The following is a 22,486-nucleotide window of genomic DNA, read 5'->3' as shown; positions in this document are numbered from 1 at the left end:
TGGTATGTTTGGAACATTTATATTTTTCCTCAGGTGAAGTGGCTGAATAGGAATTGTTTATATGCATCAGGCAACTCTTCAGTTCTCTCAGAAGAAATAAATAAGCGAATCTTTGGAAAGGCAGACATATTTTTCTTGACTTAGAAATGTACACATTTCCAGCAAAATGCTTTTTAGCAAGATGCTCAGAATATTCTTTAAAAACAGTAATACAGGGTCTGGGTTGTGACTCAGTGATAGAGCACTTGACTGGCATGTGTGAGGCACTGGATTTGATTCTCAGTACCACATATAAATAAATTACAGAAAGAAAGAAAGAAAAAATAAAGGTCTATCATCAACTTAAAAAAATGTAATACATTGATGAATGCAAATGCTAGAGGCCTCCATTAAACCCTGAGTAAGACCTTGCTATGGCAAAAAGAAAGGACCTTGATCTATTTGCACTTCTTCTTAATTCTGGCAAAGAATATCCTGTCCTCATCTGGCTAATATGATCTTGTGTGCCAGCCAGTCAGTCACAACACAAGAGAAAACTGGATCATCCTTCTGATATTCTAAATTAATCATCTGATGATGTTGGTGGTGGGTATTTTTCTTTCTTTTTGCCATTACCTGCAATAGCATGGCATAGCACCATGCATTTGCCTAATTTTGGCTTATTCCTTCTGCACACATTTCCCAGGGCTGTCCATTTATTTTGAGGTTCAGAACCCTGTGCACAGCCCTGCTCACCTTGTTTTGAATTGATCAATATCCTCAATCCAGATTTTGATTCATGTCATCTACACTGGCTCTACAGGAGAAAAAAAAAATGTGGGACCAATTTCAAAGTCAATCTGCTAGGCCATATTTACATTAGATTAACCTGTATCCTAAGGAATTTTTTTCCCTTTATCTTTTCACAAAGCTCCTTTGATGTTTGTAAAGCAACTGGAAGATTCAGAGGAAACTCCAGCCCCCCTCCCCCATTGTCTACTGAACTGAATTTCTTTCGACGTCATTTTTTTTTTTTCTGAACGACTTTGGAGTCTGAGCTCATGATGACCTTCCTAGAAAAGTTCTGTTTCTCTTCTTCATGGGAGATATTTGGGTTTTCACCCAAAAGGCAGCACAGTCCTGATTCCCAGATAGAAAGCTGGAAACAGCAGAGTGTCATTGTAGAATATTCAGTCACTTGGTGACCAAGGGGTTATTAGTTTTCCCTGAAATGAGGATTAAGTAAGAAAAAAAAATCATGATTGTGAAAGAGTTCCTGGTGAATTCCTAGGAGGAAAGTACTTTTTTGGTGACTTTTATGCCCACTGCCCTGTCACTCTACTTCCCTCTCATATTTACCGGCCTCCACACTTGAGTTTTAAGAAGCCCCACATGGGACTCACAATAAACCGCAGAGACTTATGATAAAAATAAATCACCATCACTGCTGGCTGGGCCTCGGAGTTTAGTACAATGCCAGAGTCTTAACAAGTCATAAGGGTAACATTAAAGCTATCAGTTTCTTCAGCATTATTCTGTACTGAAATAAACTCAGTTCTCTCTAATTTTTCTTTGGCTTTTAAAAAATAAATTGTGTATCTGCCTCAGTTTTTGGCTGCACAGGGCTCTGCAATTCTTAGAAAAAAAAAAAAAAACAGTCAATAAAGTATCAGGACCCTTAACTATTCTCCGGGCTGCCTGAGGGAGGCGCACACTGCTGGGGAACTTGGGGCCCCTTCCTAGGTAGATGCCTAACTTTCTAGGAGAAACTAGAGAAAGCCATCTTGTTTACTGAGGCACTATGGGGCATGTCTGAAAGATGGAATTTCAAGTTATAGTAATAACAACTAGCAGCCAGTAAACCTAAAGGTTTCAAGGTTGTCTTATATCACAAAGTCGCTGAAGATAATACAGCATTAAAACAAACAAACAAACAAACAAACAAACGAAAAAAAACACGGAGGCGGTTCATTTCCCTCCATTATACAAACAGGGAGCTGAATCACAAGGAAGGGCACAAAGTTAGTAGGTGGACAAGTGAGACAGACAGTCTCTTCCTATCCAAAGTTTTTCCACCAAAGTCACAGTTTTTATCAGGTGCTTTAATGTGGAATTGGGATAGAGGAGTAAGGGTAGGGAAGGGAGGGTCTTTAGCAGGCTAATTGTGCCCCAAGTTACTGCTGCAGGGTAGGCATGGGTAACTTTCCCAAAGGACAAGTGAAATGATTCTAGGATGAGGCTTGCTGCAGACACTAGGAGACCCAAAGGTTACACCATCCCAAACTGCTAAAATAATAATAATAACAGAAGCAGCAGCAGCAGCAGCAGCAGCAGCAGCAGCACCTAAAAGTAAAGCATTCTCTCCTGGTGGCTAGCAATCAAAGTGTCCTCAGCACTTCCTCTTCCCTCTCTTTCTAGCCCCCGGGTTCCTCCGTTCTAACTGGGACTAGGAAGTTTCAAAGGCAGGCTTTGCTTCTCCAAAACCCCAACGTGGGATGTCAGGGCAGCTGCCCCTCCAATGCTCCCTTTCTCTGCATTCTCTCCAATGGTTCAGGTGGCGACTCCCAGTTCCCTCGCTGCGCAGGGCTTTCTTGGGCCGGACAGGGAGTTGGGATCTCCTCTAGAAGCCCCAGGAGGAGTAGCTGTGAGCAGGAACAGCCACACCGGGCAGGGAGCACTGAGCCAGGAAGGGCCCTGACTGGGGGTGTCCACCTCTTTCTTAATCGCACCACAATGATTTAATGTGTGCTCTGTCTCAAAGTTGAGACAGACCGGGTTGAGAAGACCAAAGCAAGAGAGGGGCTCCTTCAAGCAGTCCCTGAGCCGCAGGTGGTGGTGATGGGGTTCTGCGATTGGGACAGGAGGGGGAGCCTGGTGTAGTGCCCATGCCCAGGGCCCTCGCCCACACGGACAGTCTTGGTTTCCCCTGGTGGCCTCCCTACTCGCCCCGCGGGTCTCCCTCCCGCCTTTGCGCTCTGGGATCCCTTTCCCCAGTGCTCTCCCCAGGGCTGCTGCCCTTGAACCGTGAACTGGTTCTCTAAGGAGACCTAGCAATTCCACCACAAGAGCCACCGTCCTCTCCTCCAATCACGTCCCAGCCAGGCCCGTGGAAACCAACTTCTCAGCAATCGAAAAGGTGCCAGGGCTTTAGCTGGAAGTCACCGGTCTGTGCCAGGTGGTGGAGGGGAAGAAGGGCGCTGGTAATCTGGTGACGCAGTGACTTTAGTGGAGACAGGGAAGAGGACTCCAGTGATTTTGAAACATTTGAAATGCATTCCAAGTGGCAGGCCAGATACACTGGGCATATGCATCAGATGCTGAAACCCAGCCAAGGTATCAGCTAGGGTCCAAGGAAGAGTCATATGGGCTGTAGCCTGTCAGTGTCAAGGCTAGGACCTTCGCAGATGTCAGAAGGGAGGATGGTGCCTCCCCTACTTGCCCAAGGGGCAAGATTCAGCTAGAAAGACGCCTGCGGGGGCCCTCTGAGGTACTATGCCAGAGTTCAGGCAGGACTTGGGGTCAACTGGACCTCTCTTGTTCTTCCCTTGGTTTGATTCCTGTCAGCCACCAGAGTTTCCAAATGCAAAGGTGGTTTGTGAGAGTGTTCACCCCTGGCCCTCAGAACCATGGGAAGAAAGCCTTTCCAGGCAGACACAGGTCAGTTACCCTTTTCCCTTCTGTAAATCAGTTGATGCCACTGGGGCAAAACTGAGGCAAGAGCTGTGTTTCCCAGGATGGCCATTTTGGTGGGCCCTCCATTGGGCTGCCTAGGTGAGGCCCCAAATATGTTTCTGTGAAACCATAAAGAAAGAGGGGGAGAGAACTGTGGGCTGTGGTAGGACCCCAAATCTCTCCCATGACGGTGAAGCAATAACAGGACATCCAGATTCAAAAGAGAAAGGAAAACAACACATCATTTATTTCCAAATAAAATAGCAAAATGGAGCTCTATGTACACAGAAGACTTCAGAGGGGAAAAGAATCGCAGGTTTTATTTCGTTTACATTTACATGATTCCAAAAAGATTATGAGCCTCAACTTTGATTCAACAAATCAAAGTTCATTCAACAATCACTTTCAGTCAAATACATAACAACTTCTTTTTTTTTTCTTTCAAATTAGTTCATAATTTAACTGATGCTAAGGGGACAGATGATAAATCACAAAGTGTGGGTAGAGAAGGTACCAAATAGTCTAGAGTTTCATTCAGGCTTTCCTGTATGTGTGAATTATGATTATAAAATGTTTGCCTGTCTGTATAATTCACGTTCATTGCAATCATTACATTTTCCCATAAATTAGCGATATAAACAAACATATGGAGACCTCCAGTAAACAAATAAAATCAATATAAGAGACAACATTTTGCAGCAACTATAATAACAGCATGGGTTACAGCTTGGGGAAACTTCTTTACAAATCATTTAGTCAGCACACACAGGGTGGGGGGATGGGCACATCCTTGTTGATTTAAACCACCTTTAAAACCACAACAGGAGGTTGGGGAACCTGAACAAGGGTGAAAGTTTCTTTCCTGGGCACAATATAAAGTGAAGAACTGCACATTTGGGTGGGGGAGGGGAGAATGAGCATTAGCATGCACTTTTTGGTCACTATCACGTAGACCAAATCTTCGGAACTCCAATTACCAAGATTCTGAAGAAAATAGGAAATTATTAGAATGTCTTTCTCCCTTCAGCCACTGTCCTTTTAGTTAATGGCATAAAGGGCTTGCTGATTGCTACTAGGGAGAGGAAACACACAATGGGTCTATTTTTAGCAAGAGTTGCCTTTGAAGGACGAAATTAAAAAAAAAAAAAAAATCCTGGACTGCAGCCTCAGGTTCCAAGAATCTCAGGCAAGAAAATTTAAAGCCTGAGGGGTCTCCAAAGAAAGCTCCTCCAGGTAACCCAACCTGGGCTGATAAAGTGCAGGCCAGAGCCAAGAGCATCAGACATACAAGTATGGACTTTGGGTATGTACCCTTTGCCTGCACCCTCTCTGCATTCTTTTTCCCATGTTCCAGAGCTGGAGCAAAGGGTCCCCCAACATCTGCACACTTCACCAGGCCCTGACCCTGAGGGCTAGGCAGTGCTTTTGTCTTTCTCTTAGCAAGACTTATCCCTAAAGTTATCTATTGGTGTAGTGTGTGGATATTTTTTAAAAGAAGTTTGATTTTATCTCTTTAGAAACGGTTTGAAACTAACGGGGTAGAGGGAGTTTGACAGAGAGGAGAACAAATCGCTGACAAAGAACCTTTTACGTTTCATCAGCGTTGTTAGGACGACAAGCAGGAATGTCTCAGATAATAACTCCCACTTCAAAGATTTCTCAGCTCAATAGAAAGCGGACCATCCTTTTTATTCAACCACAAGGACTGGCACTAAAGAAGACTCCACTGTTTGATTTTTTTCCACCGTGTTTATTTTCCTCTATTCACTGGGGTACTTGGATAAAATAAACAACAAGACAATTAAGGGAACATGGACTTCTAACTTTTCTGCCATCTTCCCTATCCCCTTGGCCTTGGGCTTTTGAGTTCGTACCCAAGGCCAGCCCAGGCCTAAGGATAGATACCACACACCCCAGTCCCTGGGCAGAAAAAAAGTTTAGGGGTTGCAAGAGTCTTTTGGGATGGAGGGTCAGAGACCAGTACCAGGAGCCAGAGTAGAAATGTCCCTGTGGAACAGTGTGATTTCCCCAGACTTCCCCAGGGTGGCTCCCTTCCCCCCAATCCTTCATCAAATTCAAACCCACATCCTGCTAAAGATCCAGAGAGGCGCTTTGCACAAAACTGAGCTAGGGATGCTCATTTGTTAAGCTTCTGAGGTTGCCCTAAAGTCATTTACTCCTGACCCTGGAGCCTCTTTGGGGCGCAGTCAAGATGCACGGAGTCCGGCTCCTCCCTTTCCTGAAAGCGTCCGGGCGCCAAAGCCCCCTACATCAGGGTGCAGGGTGAACCCCTAAACTCAGGCGAGGCAGGTCCTAGGGAGGAAGTATATACTGGAGAGCACAGTGACAGTATTAAATGGCGTGAAAGCAAAGGTCAGCGCAAATGTATCTTAATAGAGTGTCTGCAGTGAAGTGTGCCGCCTTTGAAGCGGCCGCTCCCCGCGCGCATTTCCATGGCGAGCCTAACACGGCATGCTGATGCACCGTCAAACTCACACTTTCAACCCCAAAACCCGACTCTTTGAACAACCCGAGCTTGATTAGACCTTTCTCCTTTTCTTTCCCCTCTTACAAACCATTTCCTCGCCTTTAGAAACTCGCCATCAAACCCAAATGCGCCCTCTGATCACCGCAGAAAGCAGAAACAAAGAGGGCTGAGCGGCGATTCAAGCGGCCCTTTTCTTCCCTCACATTATTATCCATTTTTATTATGATCGGGAACAAGTGCCCATTCGCGTGGGTTTTGTTTACCGGAAATTAAATGAAAATGATTTAGTCCGCGTCAAACAAAAATATATACTTGTATACACAAGAAAAAAGGCCTGTTAGACGTAAATATTATGTCCTTAATGAAAAGCCTGGACGGGCTCCAGGCTCGGCCTTTCAGGATTTCAGTGCGACTTGCCCATTGCCATAGAAATCCTAACTTACCATGAAGATGCACCGTGGCGAAGAAACACTGCTTTGTGTGCGGGCCCTTTGATGTCGCAGGCACGAGATGCGGGCGCTCAGCTGCGCAGGGCGAGATTACCTTGCGAGCAACGCGGTGGACATCTGTAACAAGCGAATGAAAAATTAAAGGCGATTAGTGATCGACCAAACACTTTTATTTTATTTCGTTATTTTGGATTGGGGTGAAGACGAAATGCGGTGCTTAGAAACAGAAGGGAAAGAAGCGATTCCTATTTGAAGAGGGACACTCTCTAAACATCTCCAGGAGAAGCAAGTTTGGCAGATGCCCTCCACACCTTGGCTGTGGGGCTAGTGGGCCCTGATGGGAACCAGTTTCCTCTCGATTGCAGCTCTGGCCTGACGGCCTCTAGACCCTATTGTAGTGGGGGCTAGGAAGGGATTGCAGTCTCCCTTCCTGAACAACAGATTCACCAAAGACGTATTTGGAAGATTTCAGTTTTTATTAGGGGCGATCAAAACGGTCCCTTTCAGTTAGGATTTTATTTGGTGGAAGTTGTGGTGGTTGCAGGGCAGGCGTGAGAATTGTCTAATAGATTCTCAAGAGGAGCGAATACAATACAATATCCCGCAGAGTGGCAGGGTCAGAATTTGTTCCATCTTTGGGGTTTTGTTGTTGTTTGTGGGATTTTTTGTTGTTGTTGTTGTTCGTTTCAGGGCTGGGGTTCGAACCCAGGGCCTCACTCATGCTAGTCAAGACCTACAGAACTGACTTACATCAGGGCTCAGCTTTTAAATTTGAACTGCTGAAGTTTCCCCCAGGGGAGAATTTAGCGCCCCCCTCCCCATACACTTGTTTCCAAATTCTTAAAGAATTGCCATGAGTCCTTCAAACCTCCTCTCTTTTTTCTTCTGCCTTTCATATTTTTTCTTCTTCATATCTCAGCTAGGATTGTGGGGCAGCCCCCATTCTCCCTGCAGAGGGTGGAAGACTGGGAAACAGACCCCTTTTCTGTTTTTTGGTTTTGTTTTTTGTTAACCCCTTTGGCAACAATTCCAAAGGCCTTCCCTCTCCCCCGCCCCCAACATCTGGTTCTTTCTTCTAGGGACTTCACACTAAGCATATCAAATACACATTCAATCTAGACCCACTGATATTGTTCCTTTACAGTATTTATTTTTTGTAGTTTGTTTCTCTCCCACCCAACCCTTTAAAATAAGACAACTTTAGGTGATTTTTGAGAAAGACTGTGACAGAATTGATGCCATTCACCCAGACACGTTGCCTAGGTCAAGCCCTGTTGGCTGTGGAGGCCTGGATTCAGTGACGTCATCAGCCAGCTCCACACGGCCAGCCCAAGCACCTACAAGATTGAAAGGCCAGCGCCTGGACAGGGATAGGGGATGGGTAAGGGGACCAGAGGCCTCCTAAGGTTGAATCCTGAAGCCTCTCTGGCAGCTCTTTTGTTTGTATTTCCTGTAGTTGTGGACTCCCTACCCCAAGTATACGATGTATATAGAATCCCTGAACATACAGGCAGGCAGACCTACATATTTGAGTGCCTAGGCCAGTCCATGGGGGTGGAGATATAGGACTTCCAGAGAAAGGGGCTAAGCACCCCGTTATCTCCTGTATGGATGTTATGAGAAAATTTAGAATTTGGGCATTATTTTAAAGGAAAACTAAGGAAGGGGAAATTGGGGGGGAGGTTGTGAGGGGAGCAAAAGAAAAAAGAAATGGGAGACAAGAAAATGGCTGTGGAATTCTCTAGGCCACTTTCCAGAATCTGATCTCTTGAGGTTGGGATTGATGAGAGAGGGGAGGGGACAGGAAAAGGAGGCTCCGACTGGGAGCTGGAAAGGGAGTGGGGGAGGGGGCAGTTCAGGCCTCAACGAAAAATTTTCCCGTTCTATGAACCTCGTGGGGACTTTGGTGGCCTTACTTTTGCCACCTGCAGTTGCCAGAATTGCATATAAATTCTGATTTATTTTTGTTGTTGTTCCATATGCCTCTCTTCCTTTATCCTCAACATTGGATTCATGCACTCATGAGGGGGTGGGGTGTAGGGATAACTGTAGAATAAATATAGGGACCAATTTTTGTTTTAAAATAATGCATAATCAACATACTCAATGAGTATTGATAATTGAATATGTTGACATACGCAATGATCAATACTCATTGACCTCTGGAAAGTTTTAGTGGTAGCCGGCCCGCCGGCTTGCTTCCTTTTTCTTCCTTCACTTCCTTCCCCTCCCTCCCTCCCCTCCTTCCTCGCTGTCTTCAAGCCTCAGTACCCGGCCTAGACTCCGAGTGGGGGTGTACGCTGAAGCAGCAACCACAGAGGCAGACCTGATACCGGAGGTGGCGGCGGCAGTGGCAGCAGCAGGGCCAGGAATTGCCGTGGGGCTGGGGGTCGCGGCAGGAGCAGCCGCGGCGGGGCCCGCGCCCTGACACACGTACCATTCGCTCAGGTCTGTGCCGCGCACTGCCACCGCCGCTGAGGAGGCCACTGGGGGTTCGTGGCTGCAGTCTGAAGAGGGCGATACGAGGGCAGATGGTGTAGCAGAGTCGTAACCAGAGCTGGGCGGCGGCGAGCGACCATGCACCTTCATGTGCTTACGAAGAGAGCTGGGGTGCGTGTAGCACTTGTCGCAGCCGCGCACCTTGCACGTGTATGGCTTGTCACTCGTATGCACGTGCGAATGCTTCTTTCGGTCGCTGCTGTTGGCGAAGCGCCGCTCGCAGCCCTCGAACTCACACCTGAAAGGCTTCTCTCCTGGCGGAGGCAAGGCAGAGACATTAGTGCGCGTGGGCTGAGTCCTAGGCTCACAATTGCCATCCCTCCATTCCTCTTTCATTTTATCAATTAAAAAAAAACATATTTTTTTTAAAGAAATCCTTCTCCTCCACACTCAGGTTGGGCACCCCTCTCCACGCAGAGAGCGCGCCCTGGCTTCCTGGAGACCCCTCCCTCACGCCTCCACCCCTCCCCCTCTTCCCTCTGGACCTAGGGGGAGGGTAAAGAGGAGGAGCGACAATGACTCCATCTTAGTCGAGTTTCATTCTCGAAAATCTGATCCACTCGGGTTGTTTTCCTCCAAATTTTATCCATTAGGAGCCAGAGGCACCTTTGCCCCGAGAATACATAGAGTTGAGTGAAGAGCTCACATCTGCTCTGTTTAAAATTGCAGTTCTAGCCAAACGTCTCTGCCACCACCATTCCCGCCCAGCGGTCCACCCCTCACATACCCCTTCCCGTCCCAAAAGTAGCTTTTATGAAAACGCCAAAAGCGATGAAATGATTTAAGAGGATACGCAATCTATGCACACGACGTGTGCATAATATAGGTCCTTGCTTCGGGGGAAGGTATTCGGAGCAATGATGCACCTCAAAGGCGACTTTTGCGGAAACTGAAGCCTCCTCCCCCTTCCTTTTTTTTTTTTTTTTACCCCCTGAGGGCAGGCATTTAGCAGCATTCTTCAAATCTTGCTAAACCATCCGATTCCTCCAGATAGGTTCATCGGCTATATTTTATTATGCACCTCCAGCCATCTCTCGGAGACCCTGCAGTGTGCAGTTCGTCTTCTCAGTCCAAACTGTGCAAGGTCTCCCGGCCTCCTTGGACCACCCCGCCCGCTGTTGGGCTTCGGGAGGTCTGAGCCAAGCGGCTGGCGCGGGAGGAGCCACCCAGCCAATTCGTGACCTGAGGTCTCTCTCCTAACCTTGTCCGATAGCACCGCAGCTTTGGGGGGTGAACGCAACTGCTGGGATCAGGCCAAGTCCCGCTCGGAGGCCAAGCGGTGGCCTGGATAGGCCAGCTCGGATCATGGCTGCGATGCCCTGCAGAGCCCAGGGAAGGCGCGAGATCAAAATAGGGTGAAACATTGGCGGGACCAAGCCCCAATCCCCGAGCTCACTACAGCCTGAATTCGCGGGCGTGAGGGGGAGGAAAGAACCCTGAGAACCCGGAAGCCCAAGTTCCTGCCCGAGCTGCAAATGCTGCGGAAATGGGGGCGGAGAAGGAGGTGTCTAGGGCTTTAAACAAATGGATGTAGCGGAGAGCTCTGGGTCGAGGGAATCGCTACCTAGCGTCGAGCTGAAGAGCAAGAGATGTGCGGGAGAAGTACTGTTGGCTCTGCGTTTGCTTCTCGGGTCGCTTCCAGGAAAGATAGGTGCTTTTCGCCAGGTTTGAACAAACAAAGCCTCTATTCCTAGCAGTGATGAGGCTCCCGCTGAGCCAGAGGTTTGCACACAAGCATCTGCTCAGGCAGCGGCTTGTGAACCCGGGACTCGGACACCGCCCAGTCGTTGGGTTCACCCCCTGCAGGAGTAGTGCTATATATCAGGCCCTCTGGAAGGTGCTGCCCTCTGCTATTTCCTGGGACACTGTCAACGTTTTATAAAAAAAAGTGGACGAAAGATACTCCCTATTTGCGCCTATTTTCTCCCCACGGATCCCTGCCAGCGTCTGCAAATTCAAAAAAAAAAAAAAAAATCCCTTTTTTCCTTTCTCTTTCTAAAATCACACATAAAAAGAATCATGTAATTCAGAGCCTGCAAAAAAGAACAAGATTCTGATAAAATAGTGGAGGAACAGAATTTGAGGCTGATTTCCCTTCGCCCCAGAAAAAATAATTCCCGCCACACACTTAATCCAGTCTTGTGAGCTGTTCCTTGAACAAACTGATAAAACAAACTGATTTCAACCCAGACGAGGAGCAGAGGAGGGGGGAAAAAAAAAAAAAAAAAAAAAAGCAGTGTACTGAGGTGATTCGTACAGCCTGGAAGTTCGCGGGCCCCAGGGAGGCCAGGTGAAGCCGCGCCCCAGCGCTCTCCCGAGCTGCAGGAGGCGCCCTGGTCCCCTTACTTGACATCCATCCCGCCCCCCGCCGACAGTCTGCTGTCGCCCTTCCCCTCCCCCTGGTCCCGGCGCTGAGCCCGCCCGGAGCGGCTTGAGCCCGGGACTGCGCGGTGAAAGGCCCAATCTCCTCCCAGGGGCTCTGCAGTTGGAAAAGGCCTCCTTCCCTGCCCCGAGCCAGGTTCGCAGGACAAAGTTCGGAAGCGTAGGGGCGGCCGGGCCAGCGCCATTTTCTCGCACTTGTGGCTGGGTCTGCTTTTCCTGGTGACTCCGCCCCAGCGCAGTCTCTGCTTCTCTGCCTCGGATCCCCAGCCCTGACTCTCTATCCGCCGCTGGGGAAGGTGGGGGGACCCCCACCCCCAGCTGAAGGGTCCCGGACGGGGCGCCTGGAAGTGGGGTCCCGGCAGAGCACGGTGGCTGGCCCCGCGCCTCGTTCGCCGAGGCACCATTGTTGCAGGATCGCTGTGACCACCACAAAGTGAAACCTTTCGGCGCGGGCAGTCGCCTCCAAAGCCGGGCCTGGGATTCAGATCCGAGAGAATCTCAACTCCTGAGAAATCTGCTCCTGTTCGCCGCTTCCGCGACTCGAGGAAATGAAACGCCATTAATATTTGAAAAGGCAATTATTTTCCTGTTGCATCGAGAACTGTCTTCATGAATAATTTGTAGTGAGGTCTATTGCCATTTGAGAAACATTTTCTCTCTCCTCTCTCTGTCTCTCTTCTCTTTTCATTACTTAGGAGGGGGGGTTGAGCAGGAGAGACTGTCGATTTTTTTTTTTAACTCAAGCGGTAATGAATCAGGACTGCGAGCGAAAAGAACGCACAGAATTCTGTCCTGAATAGATGCAAACCTGAGAGCCAGCCCTGGCGCACGGAACTTGCTTCTCTGCTGTAGGTCGATTGCGCTAAGAATTTAACCATTTTCTGCTTCACAGACTTCAAACAGTGGGCCGGCAAAGAGCAGTAAAAGTTTGTTTGTTTAAAAACCCCTGTCATTAAAGATGAGTTTCTTCTCCAGCTTAGAACTGCACGTCTACCTTCCAGGTGCCAGCTGCCAGCTCCTGGAGTAGCAGGCCTGCAGGTCGGGGTCAGAATCTTACCCATCCCCCCCTACCCTGGGGGATATAACGAAAGAGGGGGCAGATACTTGCGAGAGGGTGGGGGACCCCAGAAAGAGCTCGAGAAAACAATAAGCCTCCAGATATACTCCGAAAATAAAATGCAATATTCAAAGTGGACTTTGGTCTTTCCTCCGAGCAAGTCAGTGTCCTAGGTCTAGACCTTCACGGAGAAGGCAAGAGTTTAGAACAAGATTAGCAAGCTTCTTTCGGCACTTCCAACCTAAGGGGGTTCTTTGACTGTAACAATGGTTGGTTTTGAAGCAAGCAAAGGAGTAAGGCAAGGCGCAGGGTAGTAAAAGTGGAGCACCAAGCCGGAACTTATTTCATCTTCTGGTTCCCCCCCACCCACCCGCCCCCTTCTCCCGCCCCCAAAGTGGGGGAGGGGAGATGTCGACTTCTTAAACTTCGAGGGAGGGGGAGGAGTAAGAAGCGTGCAAACAATGGCTGCTAAACTAATTAATGTAACTTCACATGCTATTCTGGAAGTGTGAAAACTTTTTTCTTGCAATTGTATTAATTAGATGCTTCTGGCCAGAAGAGTTCAACTTTGCAAGCTCTTGCGCGAGGCTCCTTTTCTTTCTGTTAACTAGAACTAACAGATGTGGTTGACACATGTCCCTATTTCGCTTAACAGCTCGGTAAATGACATTTAAGTTGGATGAGTCCCGTTGGGTCTCTGCTAAGATAAGAGGGTTAGCAAAACCTTTCTGCTGTCGGGCCAGCAAGACTCACCAAAAAGGAAGGGTAAAAGTTAGCCTAAGAGACTCCCAAATCCCAAAGAAAGTGCTAAGGATCTGATGACCGCTCAGTCCAAGTGGCAGGCAGGTTGTGAGGCTGACAGGAAGAAGAGTTCTGTCCCTCCATGCTAAAGAGATGAAGAAAAATTAGGCAATTGTTCCCCTGTTTTTAAGACTTTGAGGAGCTGAGCTGTTTTTGAAATGACTTAAAAATCAATCTCCAGGGTCTGGGGGTGTAGCTCGGAGATAGAGTACTTGCCTAGCATGCGTGAGACTCTGGGTTAGATCCCCAGCATAGCGAACAAATAAATAAATGGAACTCCATAAGCATACATTTGCCCATACAGTGTCGGAAGCACGTTCACCCTTGTCCCCCAGAGCAGAAATCCTTCACTGTTCTCCCTACACACAGCCTCCGGAAACTTCTGTGATTCTAAGAATAGAAGCGCATAATTAATATTTTATGGATTTGGCTCATGGAAACAATACCAAAATACCTCCCTCCTCCCCTCAGTTGGAACTTGAGGAAATCCAGACCCGAGGGCCTGCTTCCCCAGAGGGTCCGCACGAGACAGCGCCGAATACTGACCTGTGTGAGTTCGTTTGTGTATTTTGAGATTTTCTGATCTAGCAAAGACCTTCCCACACCCCGGGAAAGGACAGGGGAAGGGCTTCTCGCCCGTGTGCACGCGGATGTGATTTACAAGTTTGTATTTGGCTTTGAAGGGCTTGCCCTGTCGCGGACACTCCTCCCAGAAGCAAATGTGGTTGGCCTGCTCCGGGCCGCCGACATGCTCCACGGTGACGTGCGTGACGAGCTCGTGCATAGTGCTGAAAGTTTTGGAGCAGAGGCGTGGGGGCACATGGCCATCGGCCGCCAGCCACTTGCAGATGAGCTCCTGTTTGATGGGCTGGCGCATGTAGCGGAAGAAGGCGCCAGGGCCGTGGGACGCGGCGAGGTTCACTGTCAGGTTCATGCCGCCGTAGCCATGCAGGGCCGCGGCAGCTGCCAGGGCGTCGCTGCGGGCCGCCGACCCTGGCGCGAAGGGCTCAGGCCGTGCGTACATGTCTCCGGGGAGCCCCAGACGCAGGAGTCCGTTCAAAGGACGGCTGTGAGAGGCCTGGTGAGGCTGCTCGTGAAGGCCTGGGAATACCGAGGGGCTGGAAGCGGCGGCGAACTGGGGGCCATGGTGTCCGGAGCTGCTACCTGTTGTCGAGACAAATAGCCCGCGTGAGAACCAGTGGCGTGGGCAGCGGACTTCCCTGGGCCCCGGGGGGCAGGCCCAGCCCAGCCGCACCGCGGCTTCTGCGGTCAGCTGGGATCAGGAGCCAGTCTGCTCTCCCAGTGAACCTGGTAGACAGAGCAAGGCCATACGCCTTCACCACGGTCAGGCCAGGCTGCTGTTCCGGAGAGTCCCCTGCCGCGCCTTGACCTGGTGAGGGATGGTAGCGGTAGGGTAGGTGGAAGGGGCAGCAAGGATGAGTCTGTGGGTTGCTGGGGGGAACCTGGCCCCTGCCCGAAGGGGATCCGACCTAAGCCCCAAGCGCACTTTGGAGGCCAGAACCCTGGGGCGCTCCAGGACTCCGCTCCCTGCCCCTGAGTGGAGGTGATAAGAAGTGGTGGTGTTGGAGGTGGTGATGTTGGAGGTGGTGGTGGTTCTGAAGTGCCCCAGTCATATATATTAATTTCAGTGTCCTGCTTGTTTGGGAGAGGGCCGCCTGCAGCATCCCGGCCCGTCCTCCCCTGAGCTTCCTGTGCCAGTCACTAATGCCACCGTCACCTGACAGAGAGGAGGGGTAAGGATACCCACCCCCCCCCACACACACACACACAAACACGCAAAGATTTAAAAAACTTGTTCAAAGTGGGTTTTTCCCCCTTTAAGTTTTGGGTTTGGGGTTTTAGCTGCCCCCCCCCACCCCCGCCTTTAATGTCTACGTGAAATCCCGTACACTACAGAGGCAACAGCAGGGCGCTTGAGGAAATGAATAGAGATTCGGGACCGTGGCCGGGGCCCACTGAGAGGAACAATCGCCTAGGTCGCCCATTGGCCCACCGCCCTGCCCGACGTCAGCGATGACAGGTCCAGCCGTTCAGGGTTTCTCTCTCTCTCTCTCTCTCTCTCTCTCTCTCTCTCTCTCTCTCTCACACACACACACACACACACACACACACACACCAATACACCCGCTTTCCCTCACCCCACCCCCACCCCAATAGCATTTCACGCTTCTACTGCTCATGCGCTCTGACCCAGGCATAGATTCTTTTCTCTCCCCCTTACCCCCTCCTCCTCTCCCCTCCAGAAAGCTGCGGGCTGGGGGAATCAGTTTGCCTCAGGGTTCCTGGAAGTGAGCGGGGCTGGGTTATGTCCCCTTTCTCCACCACTTTGGGGAGATTGTAATTGTGCTATGTGTAATATCTGGGCAGATGAGGATACCCAACCCAGTTGGAGTTGATGGGCAGCACCGGTGCTCGGGGATGTTGGTCAGCTTGGGCAGTTTGTCCTAGGAGCTGAATGGAGGAGGGGGTCAAATCCTGGGAGGGGAGGAGGCTGCAGACCAGGGTGCCGGGAACAGAGAAACTCAGGCCGGCGGCCTTCCAGCTCAATTTACTTTCTTGGCTTTTCCCGAAATTTCTCTCTGCTCTCACCTTTCTCTACTCTTCCCCATTTTCCCTTGGACCCCCTACTATCCTTTGTCTTCCTGATGGTATCTTTTCTCCCCTCCAAGTCTCTTTCGTCTCTTCTCTCTCCCCATTTAGCCTTGTTGGCACCTCCCCCCTGTGACTGTCCCCCTACCGGACTCTCAAACCACAGAATCCGGTCCTAACTAGAGCCAGGATTGGGCCTGAGGCGGTAGTGGCTTGGGAGAGGCTGGCCTCGAACCCATCTCAGGGTCTCCTGAGAGGTCCCTTTCCATCCCGAATCACGTCGACCTGCTGGAAGACTGGCCAAAGAAACAAAGGCACAAAGGCGAGGGGCGAACAACTAGGAGGAAGCGGTCCTCTCCCTCAGGGCTGCCCGGGCCAATCTGGGGTCCTGAGCTAGGTACCCAGACATCAAATGGAGATTCTGGGAAAGGGTTTTGGGGATCACCTCCACTTTCAGTTCTCGCCACTTGTTGCCCGCAGGCCTAGCCTGTCTCGCTTTTTGCTGGCCTCAGGGTTCTGTAAAAAGTGGACGCCAAGTTTCGCTCAGTCCAGGCTCCCAGGCCCTCTAGAGCCTGGACGCCGAAACACCACCATAGTGGAGTGGGGGACTGTCGGTCGGTTGAAGAAAACTTCAGTTCTGGGCCAGTCGAGTGTGTCATAAACAGGAGGGAGTGTCCTTTGTCTGCACCGGCCAGCTAGGGTCAGCTGCTTCGTCCGGAGATTTAAAGAACTGCTGGCCCCTAGCTCTGCCTGCTCTCTGTGGTCGAAAATACCAGTCGAAATGCCTGGACCTCCCTGACCGCTGTAAAAAGCACCCCCGCCCCCAAACACAGAAAGGCTTGGATTTTTAAAAGAGAAGTCTTGAAGATTGGATAAAATATCTTGTGCCCCATTCGCAGAGGCAAGTGAAATCTAGGTAAATCACAAGAAACCTCCTAACTCAGAGTTGATCGAACTGCCCAATCCATCCCGAGAACGGAGGAGTATTCTTAAACATTTCCTGGTCAATAAATAAGGGTTTCTTTTACGTCATTTAGGAAAAAAATATTTAACATTTATAAAGGTTGACACATTCTTTCAGACTTTCTTCATTTAACACATCCTTCCTCTCTTGAACTTTAGTGAGGGATTAACTTCCACAATAATTTCTCTGCTTTGACTAGTCTGGATCTTTCTGCTCCTCCAGCTGGAAGGGCTTGAGCAATTCTGCCAATAGATTCTTTTTCAAATTAAAAACTTTTTTTTTTTTTAAGAGGAGAGCGGAGAGCAGTTGACTGCAGACCCCTCCTGCTCTCTAAATCAAGGTCTTCCTCACATATTTGACATCAGACTCTCAGGATTTGTCTTCTTTCCTGGCTTTCACTTTCCATGGTTTACTCTTCACCCAGAGGGGTTCTTCTCTGTCCCTTGATTTGTGGTCCCTTACTCCATGATTGGTTAGGCCTGGTCTCTAGAAAGTTGTTCCCAAGTGTCGTGAGTAGTTTCAAATCTCACCACAGTGCAGAAGGAGGCAGTTCTCCATGTGAGTCTGGGCTGAACCCAGGAAGGGCAAAAATGAACAAACAATAAATAAAATATTAAAAAAAAGGCAAAAGAAAAACAATGTGTTTCTCCTTGGGTCTTCTTCACCAGCTGTTTCCACTATCCATCTCTCAAGATGAAGCTGTCAGCCTCTGTGGTTTTCAAGCTTAAGTGCAGGGACATTTTGCAAAACTCCAGCGATTAAAATATTTTTACTTCCACTATAACCTTGATGACCTATAACTAACTGTTCCAGATGTTTGTCAAACTCATCATCCACTTTAGCTTTGATTAAGACCCTGATTTCAGGCTGGGGATAAGGCTCATTGGTGGAGTGCTTGCCTAGAATGTGCAAGGCCGAGAGTTGGATTGTGGAGAGGAAAAAGAAAAAGACAACACTCTGACTTGCTCCAAAATGATCCCTTATATACATACTGTGACCTTATTCCCATTAGAAGCTTTGATAACATTACTGACAGAATAGCTGTTGATAAGCAGATGTTTTAGGCTGGGGACCACTTTAAAAGTCTGATGAGTCTTGTAAAGTCTTAACAGTCCTGTTTTTATTGTCCTTACTTATCATAGAAGAAAATGCTCACTTTCCATTTGCAGGTTGCAAAAGATGCATGTTTTTATCTATCCAAGTTTATATACCTCCTGAATTCTATGCACTGACTCTGTGGACTCCAAGGGGAGAAAGCAGAGGTTTTATATAGAGAGAGACTGTCAGTATACTGCATACTTTCTCTTATTAACTTTGCCCTTGAAAAGCTTTGAACATGTGTATGACTTTTTGTGCCAGCAGCAAAAGGGCAGACACATCTGATTCAGCCAAAATCACTGACAGTAACCTGGCCCCATGGAGCTCCTTCCCAGATGCAACCTTCTCTTGAAGCACAGAAAACATCTGGCCACATCCTGGGTAGATGCTTCTTGAGTTGCCAGGGGTCAGTGGACCTGCAGGTCACTGAGACTGCCTGATCTTTGCAAGTTTCTTGGAGCCATATGGTCCAAAGCTTGGTTGGCTAAACACAGCAATGGGACCAGACATTCTCTTATGAGGACATTTTCCCCAGAAACAGTGATAGGGAGAAGAAAACTCTTTTGTACCCCCCAAAATATTTACAGACAATGAACTTTGGGCAATTGCATAAGAGTCATCAAGGTGCTTCTTTAAAATAAGTGCCCAAACAGTATCAAGCTAACCACAAATGCTAGGTGATAGAACACCAATGTCTTGGAGGCATGTTTTAGTCTTCAGAGGAATTACTCTGAACTTGGAGAAAGCAAGGACACAGGTTCCAGAGACTGCCAATTAGTCAGGCTGAGGAGTGGTGTCCCCTCACTGGTTTTCAGGCTTTCTTATTCAGAAGTTTATCTCAATTCACTTTACCCCAACACAAATGCTTGGCTGGAGAATTCTATTCCCAGCCTCTCCCAGTGTTACAGCATCATTAGGTCCATTTTCCTGCTTGACTTGGAGAGTAAACAAATATCCTGTAGCCTGAAGGTCTTTCAAAGATGTCAAAAAAGAAGTACTGAAAGGTTTCAGTTGGAGTAGATTCCACCACCAGACCTCAAACAACCCTCAGTCTGCAAAAGTTGCATGTAAACTGGTGCTCAGAATCATGCCCTAAATGCTTTGCTCACCACAGCCAGGCCAATGTAGTGTCATAAACAAGTGATTTTCTAGTCCTACTTTCTAGAAATAGGCCATTTGGTGGCTCTACCATCTGGCAGAGCTCCTCATATTACTGGCTCAAAAATGTCTGACCTCTCTCCCTTGGAAAGGAAAAAGAGATGGAGGAGATTATAAATCGATAGCTGAGCTATTTTCCATTTTGATTTTTTAAGCAATGCTAACTGATAGTTACCTGTTGCAGACTTTGCCCAGAGCATAATCTCAGTAGTTGAGGGCCACACTGCACAGAACCTGGCCAAGTATAGCTTCTGTCATCTGTATGTTCTGCTTCTGAAACTGCAGCCACTTGTTCAGCTCTTTTTCCCTGTTTCTGACCAGGTTACCACTCCAAATGTGGAATATATCTCTTTAGAAGCCATTCACACACAGACTTCAGGATTCCCACAGTGGGAGGTGTCTCCAATCTTGTGAAAAGAGATAACTTAAGAAGGCTGCCTGTATGTTCAAGCATGAATTGTGCAAAGGAGATGAGATCTATCAGGATTTTGGAAAGGAAAGAAATTCTTCTCTTCTACTGGGGAAATTTTAGCTTTAATCATCACTAATGACACTAAGATTGAAAGAAAACATACTTGGACAAAATTTAATTTTCAAGCAAGGCTTCTGCAAAATGTCTTTTGACAAAAGATTAGGAAACATTACCAAAGGATCTTCCAAAACAGTATTAAGGAATCAAAACAATGGAATTTACATAATAACCACATCTGTCTCTCAAGAATTCTGCCCATCAAATCTTCCCAAAATAATATAAAAGAGCCATTCTCTGAATCATTTACTTTACTTTTGTTAAGAAGGTTGCTTTGCCTACCAGCAAGAGAATATCTTTGGAGGTAACTGTTAGCTAGTGGTATAGTTGAAATAAAAGGAACTGCATGCCTAGAAAGGAAAACACCCAACCCTAAATCATAGGCTCATTCTAAATGGAATATTAAATTAAATTCTTCACAATGAAGGTATTCCTGACAGAGTGGCTGTCAGTCACTCCCTGTTCAGACACCACATTGTGGGAACCGAGTCGTTACCACATTGCAGAAGGCTGGTGTCCCTGGTAAGGATGATGCATATCATGTAAACCCCATCACCAAGATCAAAGTCTGCTTCTTTCATGGAAGCCAATACATGTCAAACCTCATTCCAATCAAATCGTCTGGAAATGAATTCAAGATGAATATGTCATAGAATAATGTGACAGTGGAATTGCAGAAGGTCAGGGGTGGTTGTTTCAATGAGAGAGTCGTCAAATATTAATTCTAGAACATCCAGATGAGTAGGCATTGAGGAGGATTAGCCAGCTGCTGATAGGATGTTGTGTTATTGATTTGTGTGCAAATGCATTGAACACCAAGGTGTTATTCTAAGTTTCATTTGAACTCAGGAGACTCACCTAAACTCACAACTGAGACTCGGCATAACTAAACGAAAAAAAAAATTGTTTTTTGCACATAAAAAACCCCCAAAAAACAAACCCCCAAATTTCAGTGAGTCAATATTTAAAAGGGGGTTTTAACTTACCTGACTCTTTCAGGTTATTTCGGTAAAGCCGCAATCGTTTCCTCATTACCAAGGAAGTCTTGTATCTCATTTTTTAACTTTGAGCCTGTTTGGGAAGAAAGGAGGAACTGACATTACTTAAACAATTTCATACTTCTATCTGTGGTAAGATTTTGTGGCCTGAATGTACAAATGAAAGAAAGTGTTGGTCTGAAAATAGTCTTTTGGTGTTTGATCATTTGTAAATTTGGAAGCTAAAGAAAAAAGATTACTGGTAACTGCCCATAGTTATTGCAAAAGTGTATGTCCTGGGTAATAAAAATATTGAAAAATTATAATTTGCCAAATAGATTTTTTTTTTTTTTAAATCTGAAGTGCATTTGTTGTCCTGCTTTGCTGGTAGAAGTGGATACTCTTCCAACCAGTGTTGAAAAATCTGTAACTTCTAGAATTTGAAATGATTGTTAGAGAAGTCCCCATTATTTCCTCCAGCTAATTATTTAAGTTTATCAAAGTATGGTGAGGAGGATTCCCTATTCTCAGAGGGGCTAGCAGGTTAAAGTCTTAAATACTGTTAAGTGTTGGAACTGAGAAGACAAACTTCTTTGTATATTTTTAGATCCTGTTCTCTGTGGGAGTGTAGAAACCTTTAGCCTCAAATGACCCAGAACCCCAAACCAATTTGGGGGCTATCGCTGTTCTATTTTTTTTAAGTTAATATAAAATTCACTGGACTAAACAGGTACTGTTTTTTTTTTTTTAATCATTTGGTCCAGGCTGTTCCTATTTTATAGTTGAGAAGGTTTGAGGAAGACATCCTCTTCAAGATCTGTACTTGATCATGTATTTGATTCCTTGTCAGTGGCGTGAACTGCCAAACCTTTTGTCATTATAAATTCTTAAAAGCATTCGGAGGACTTTTGCATCTCTCAGATGGGGCTGAAGGCAGCAGAGCAGTTAAACAGAGGCGATCTACCCAGTCCCAACCCTCAATTTGGCCTAGAAAGACAAACAGTCATTGTAAAGGTCTCAGGCTGGACAAACACAGCAAGCCCTCTGTCAATGAGGACTGGTTGCCTGTCTTGACACTCCAGTCCACAGAATGAGCGTTGTTTAACTTGTTGACCCACAGGCCGAATCCAAGTGGGGATTGCTGTCTCTAAGGGCATCCAGTTCTCTATGTTCAATGATCTTTCTCTCTTCCCCTCCACCTCCAAACTAGATTCTAACTTGTCTAGTTGTTTTTACCCTTCCCTCTCCCTTTTTTTTCTAGGTTCAAGCCTGGGATGGGGAAGGGGATTGACTCACCTTTTCCCAGAGGATTTTACTTATTTTCAATTCTTTCTAACCAAAAGGCATCCTTCCCCAAAGGTAAAAAGCTCCTTCCAGCACAGATCAGGAAAAAAAGGGGGCCCAACTTTGCATTCCTACAGAAGGGCGGCATGCTGGGTGTCCTCGCTCTGAAATTTCCTCATGGCAGGATATCTGGCAGGGACAAATCCTGGTTGGTTGGCAATAATAGAATTTACTTTTTTGCTTCTGAGAGAAATGGGTGAGAGGTTTCTTAGAGACCTCTGTCCACCCACATTGCTGCCCCAGCCCAACTTCCAGGAGGTCTGGGTTACTTCTGCTCCTAAGGTCCTGTCATCCCTTTGTTCATTACAAACCATTTCATAGACATGCAAACAAATGTTGCAGAGGTTGGACCAGGGCAGACAACAGGGACCTCAAGAAACTCTGTAGCAGCTCCATCACCGGCCTGTGCAAGGAAACAGAGTAAACATCTCCTTTGATTCTAAATCTTACATCACTTTCCAAGCCAGCCATGTAGTGGC

General features: G+C 47.5%; 1 protein-coding gene across 1 annotated transcript; it reads right to left on the bottom strand.

Moving 5' to 3' along the window:
* Window positions 1-4,430: 4,430 nt before the first annotated feature.
* On the bottom strand, window positions 4,431-22,095 carry Zic4 (Zic family member 4). The gene is given in 5 exon segments (XM_058574870.1): window positions 4,431-6,705; window positions 9,026-9,341; window positions 13,874-14,491; window positions 20,673-20,788; window positions 21,980-22,095. Coding segments are annotated over 5 exon segments (1,167 nt in total). The 3' UTR covers window positions 4,431-6,704.
* Window positions 22,096-22,486: the final 391 nt, after the last annotated feature.

This window comes from Marmota monax, unplaced genomic scaffold (assembly GCF_021218885.2).
Source record: "Marmota monax isolate L192 unplaced genomic scaffold, Marmota_monax_Labrador192_F-V1.1 WCK01_AAM20220418_F8-fsc00022, whole genome shotgun sequence".
Classification (NCBI taxonomy): Eukaryota; Metazoa; Chordata; class Mammalia; order Rodentia; family Sciuridae; genus Marmota; species Marmota monax.
The sequence above is the reverse complement of the archived record's forward strand: the minus strand, read 5'-3'. Positions and strand labels throughout refer to the sequence as shown.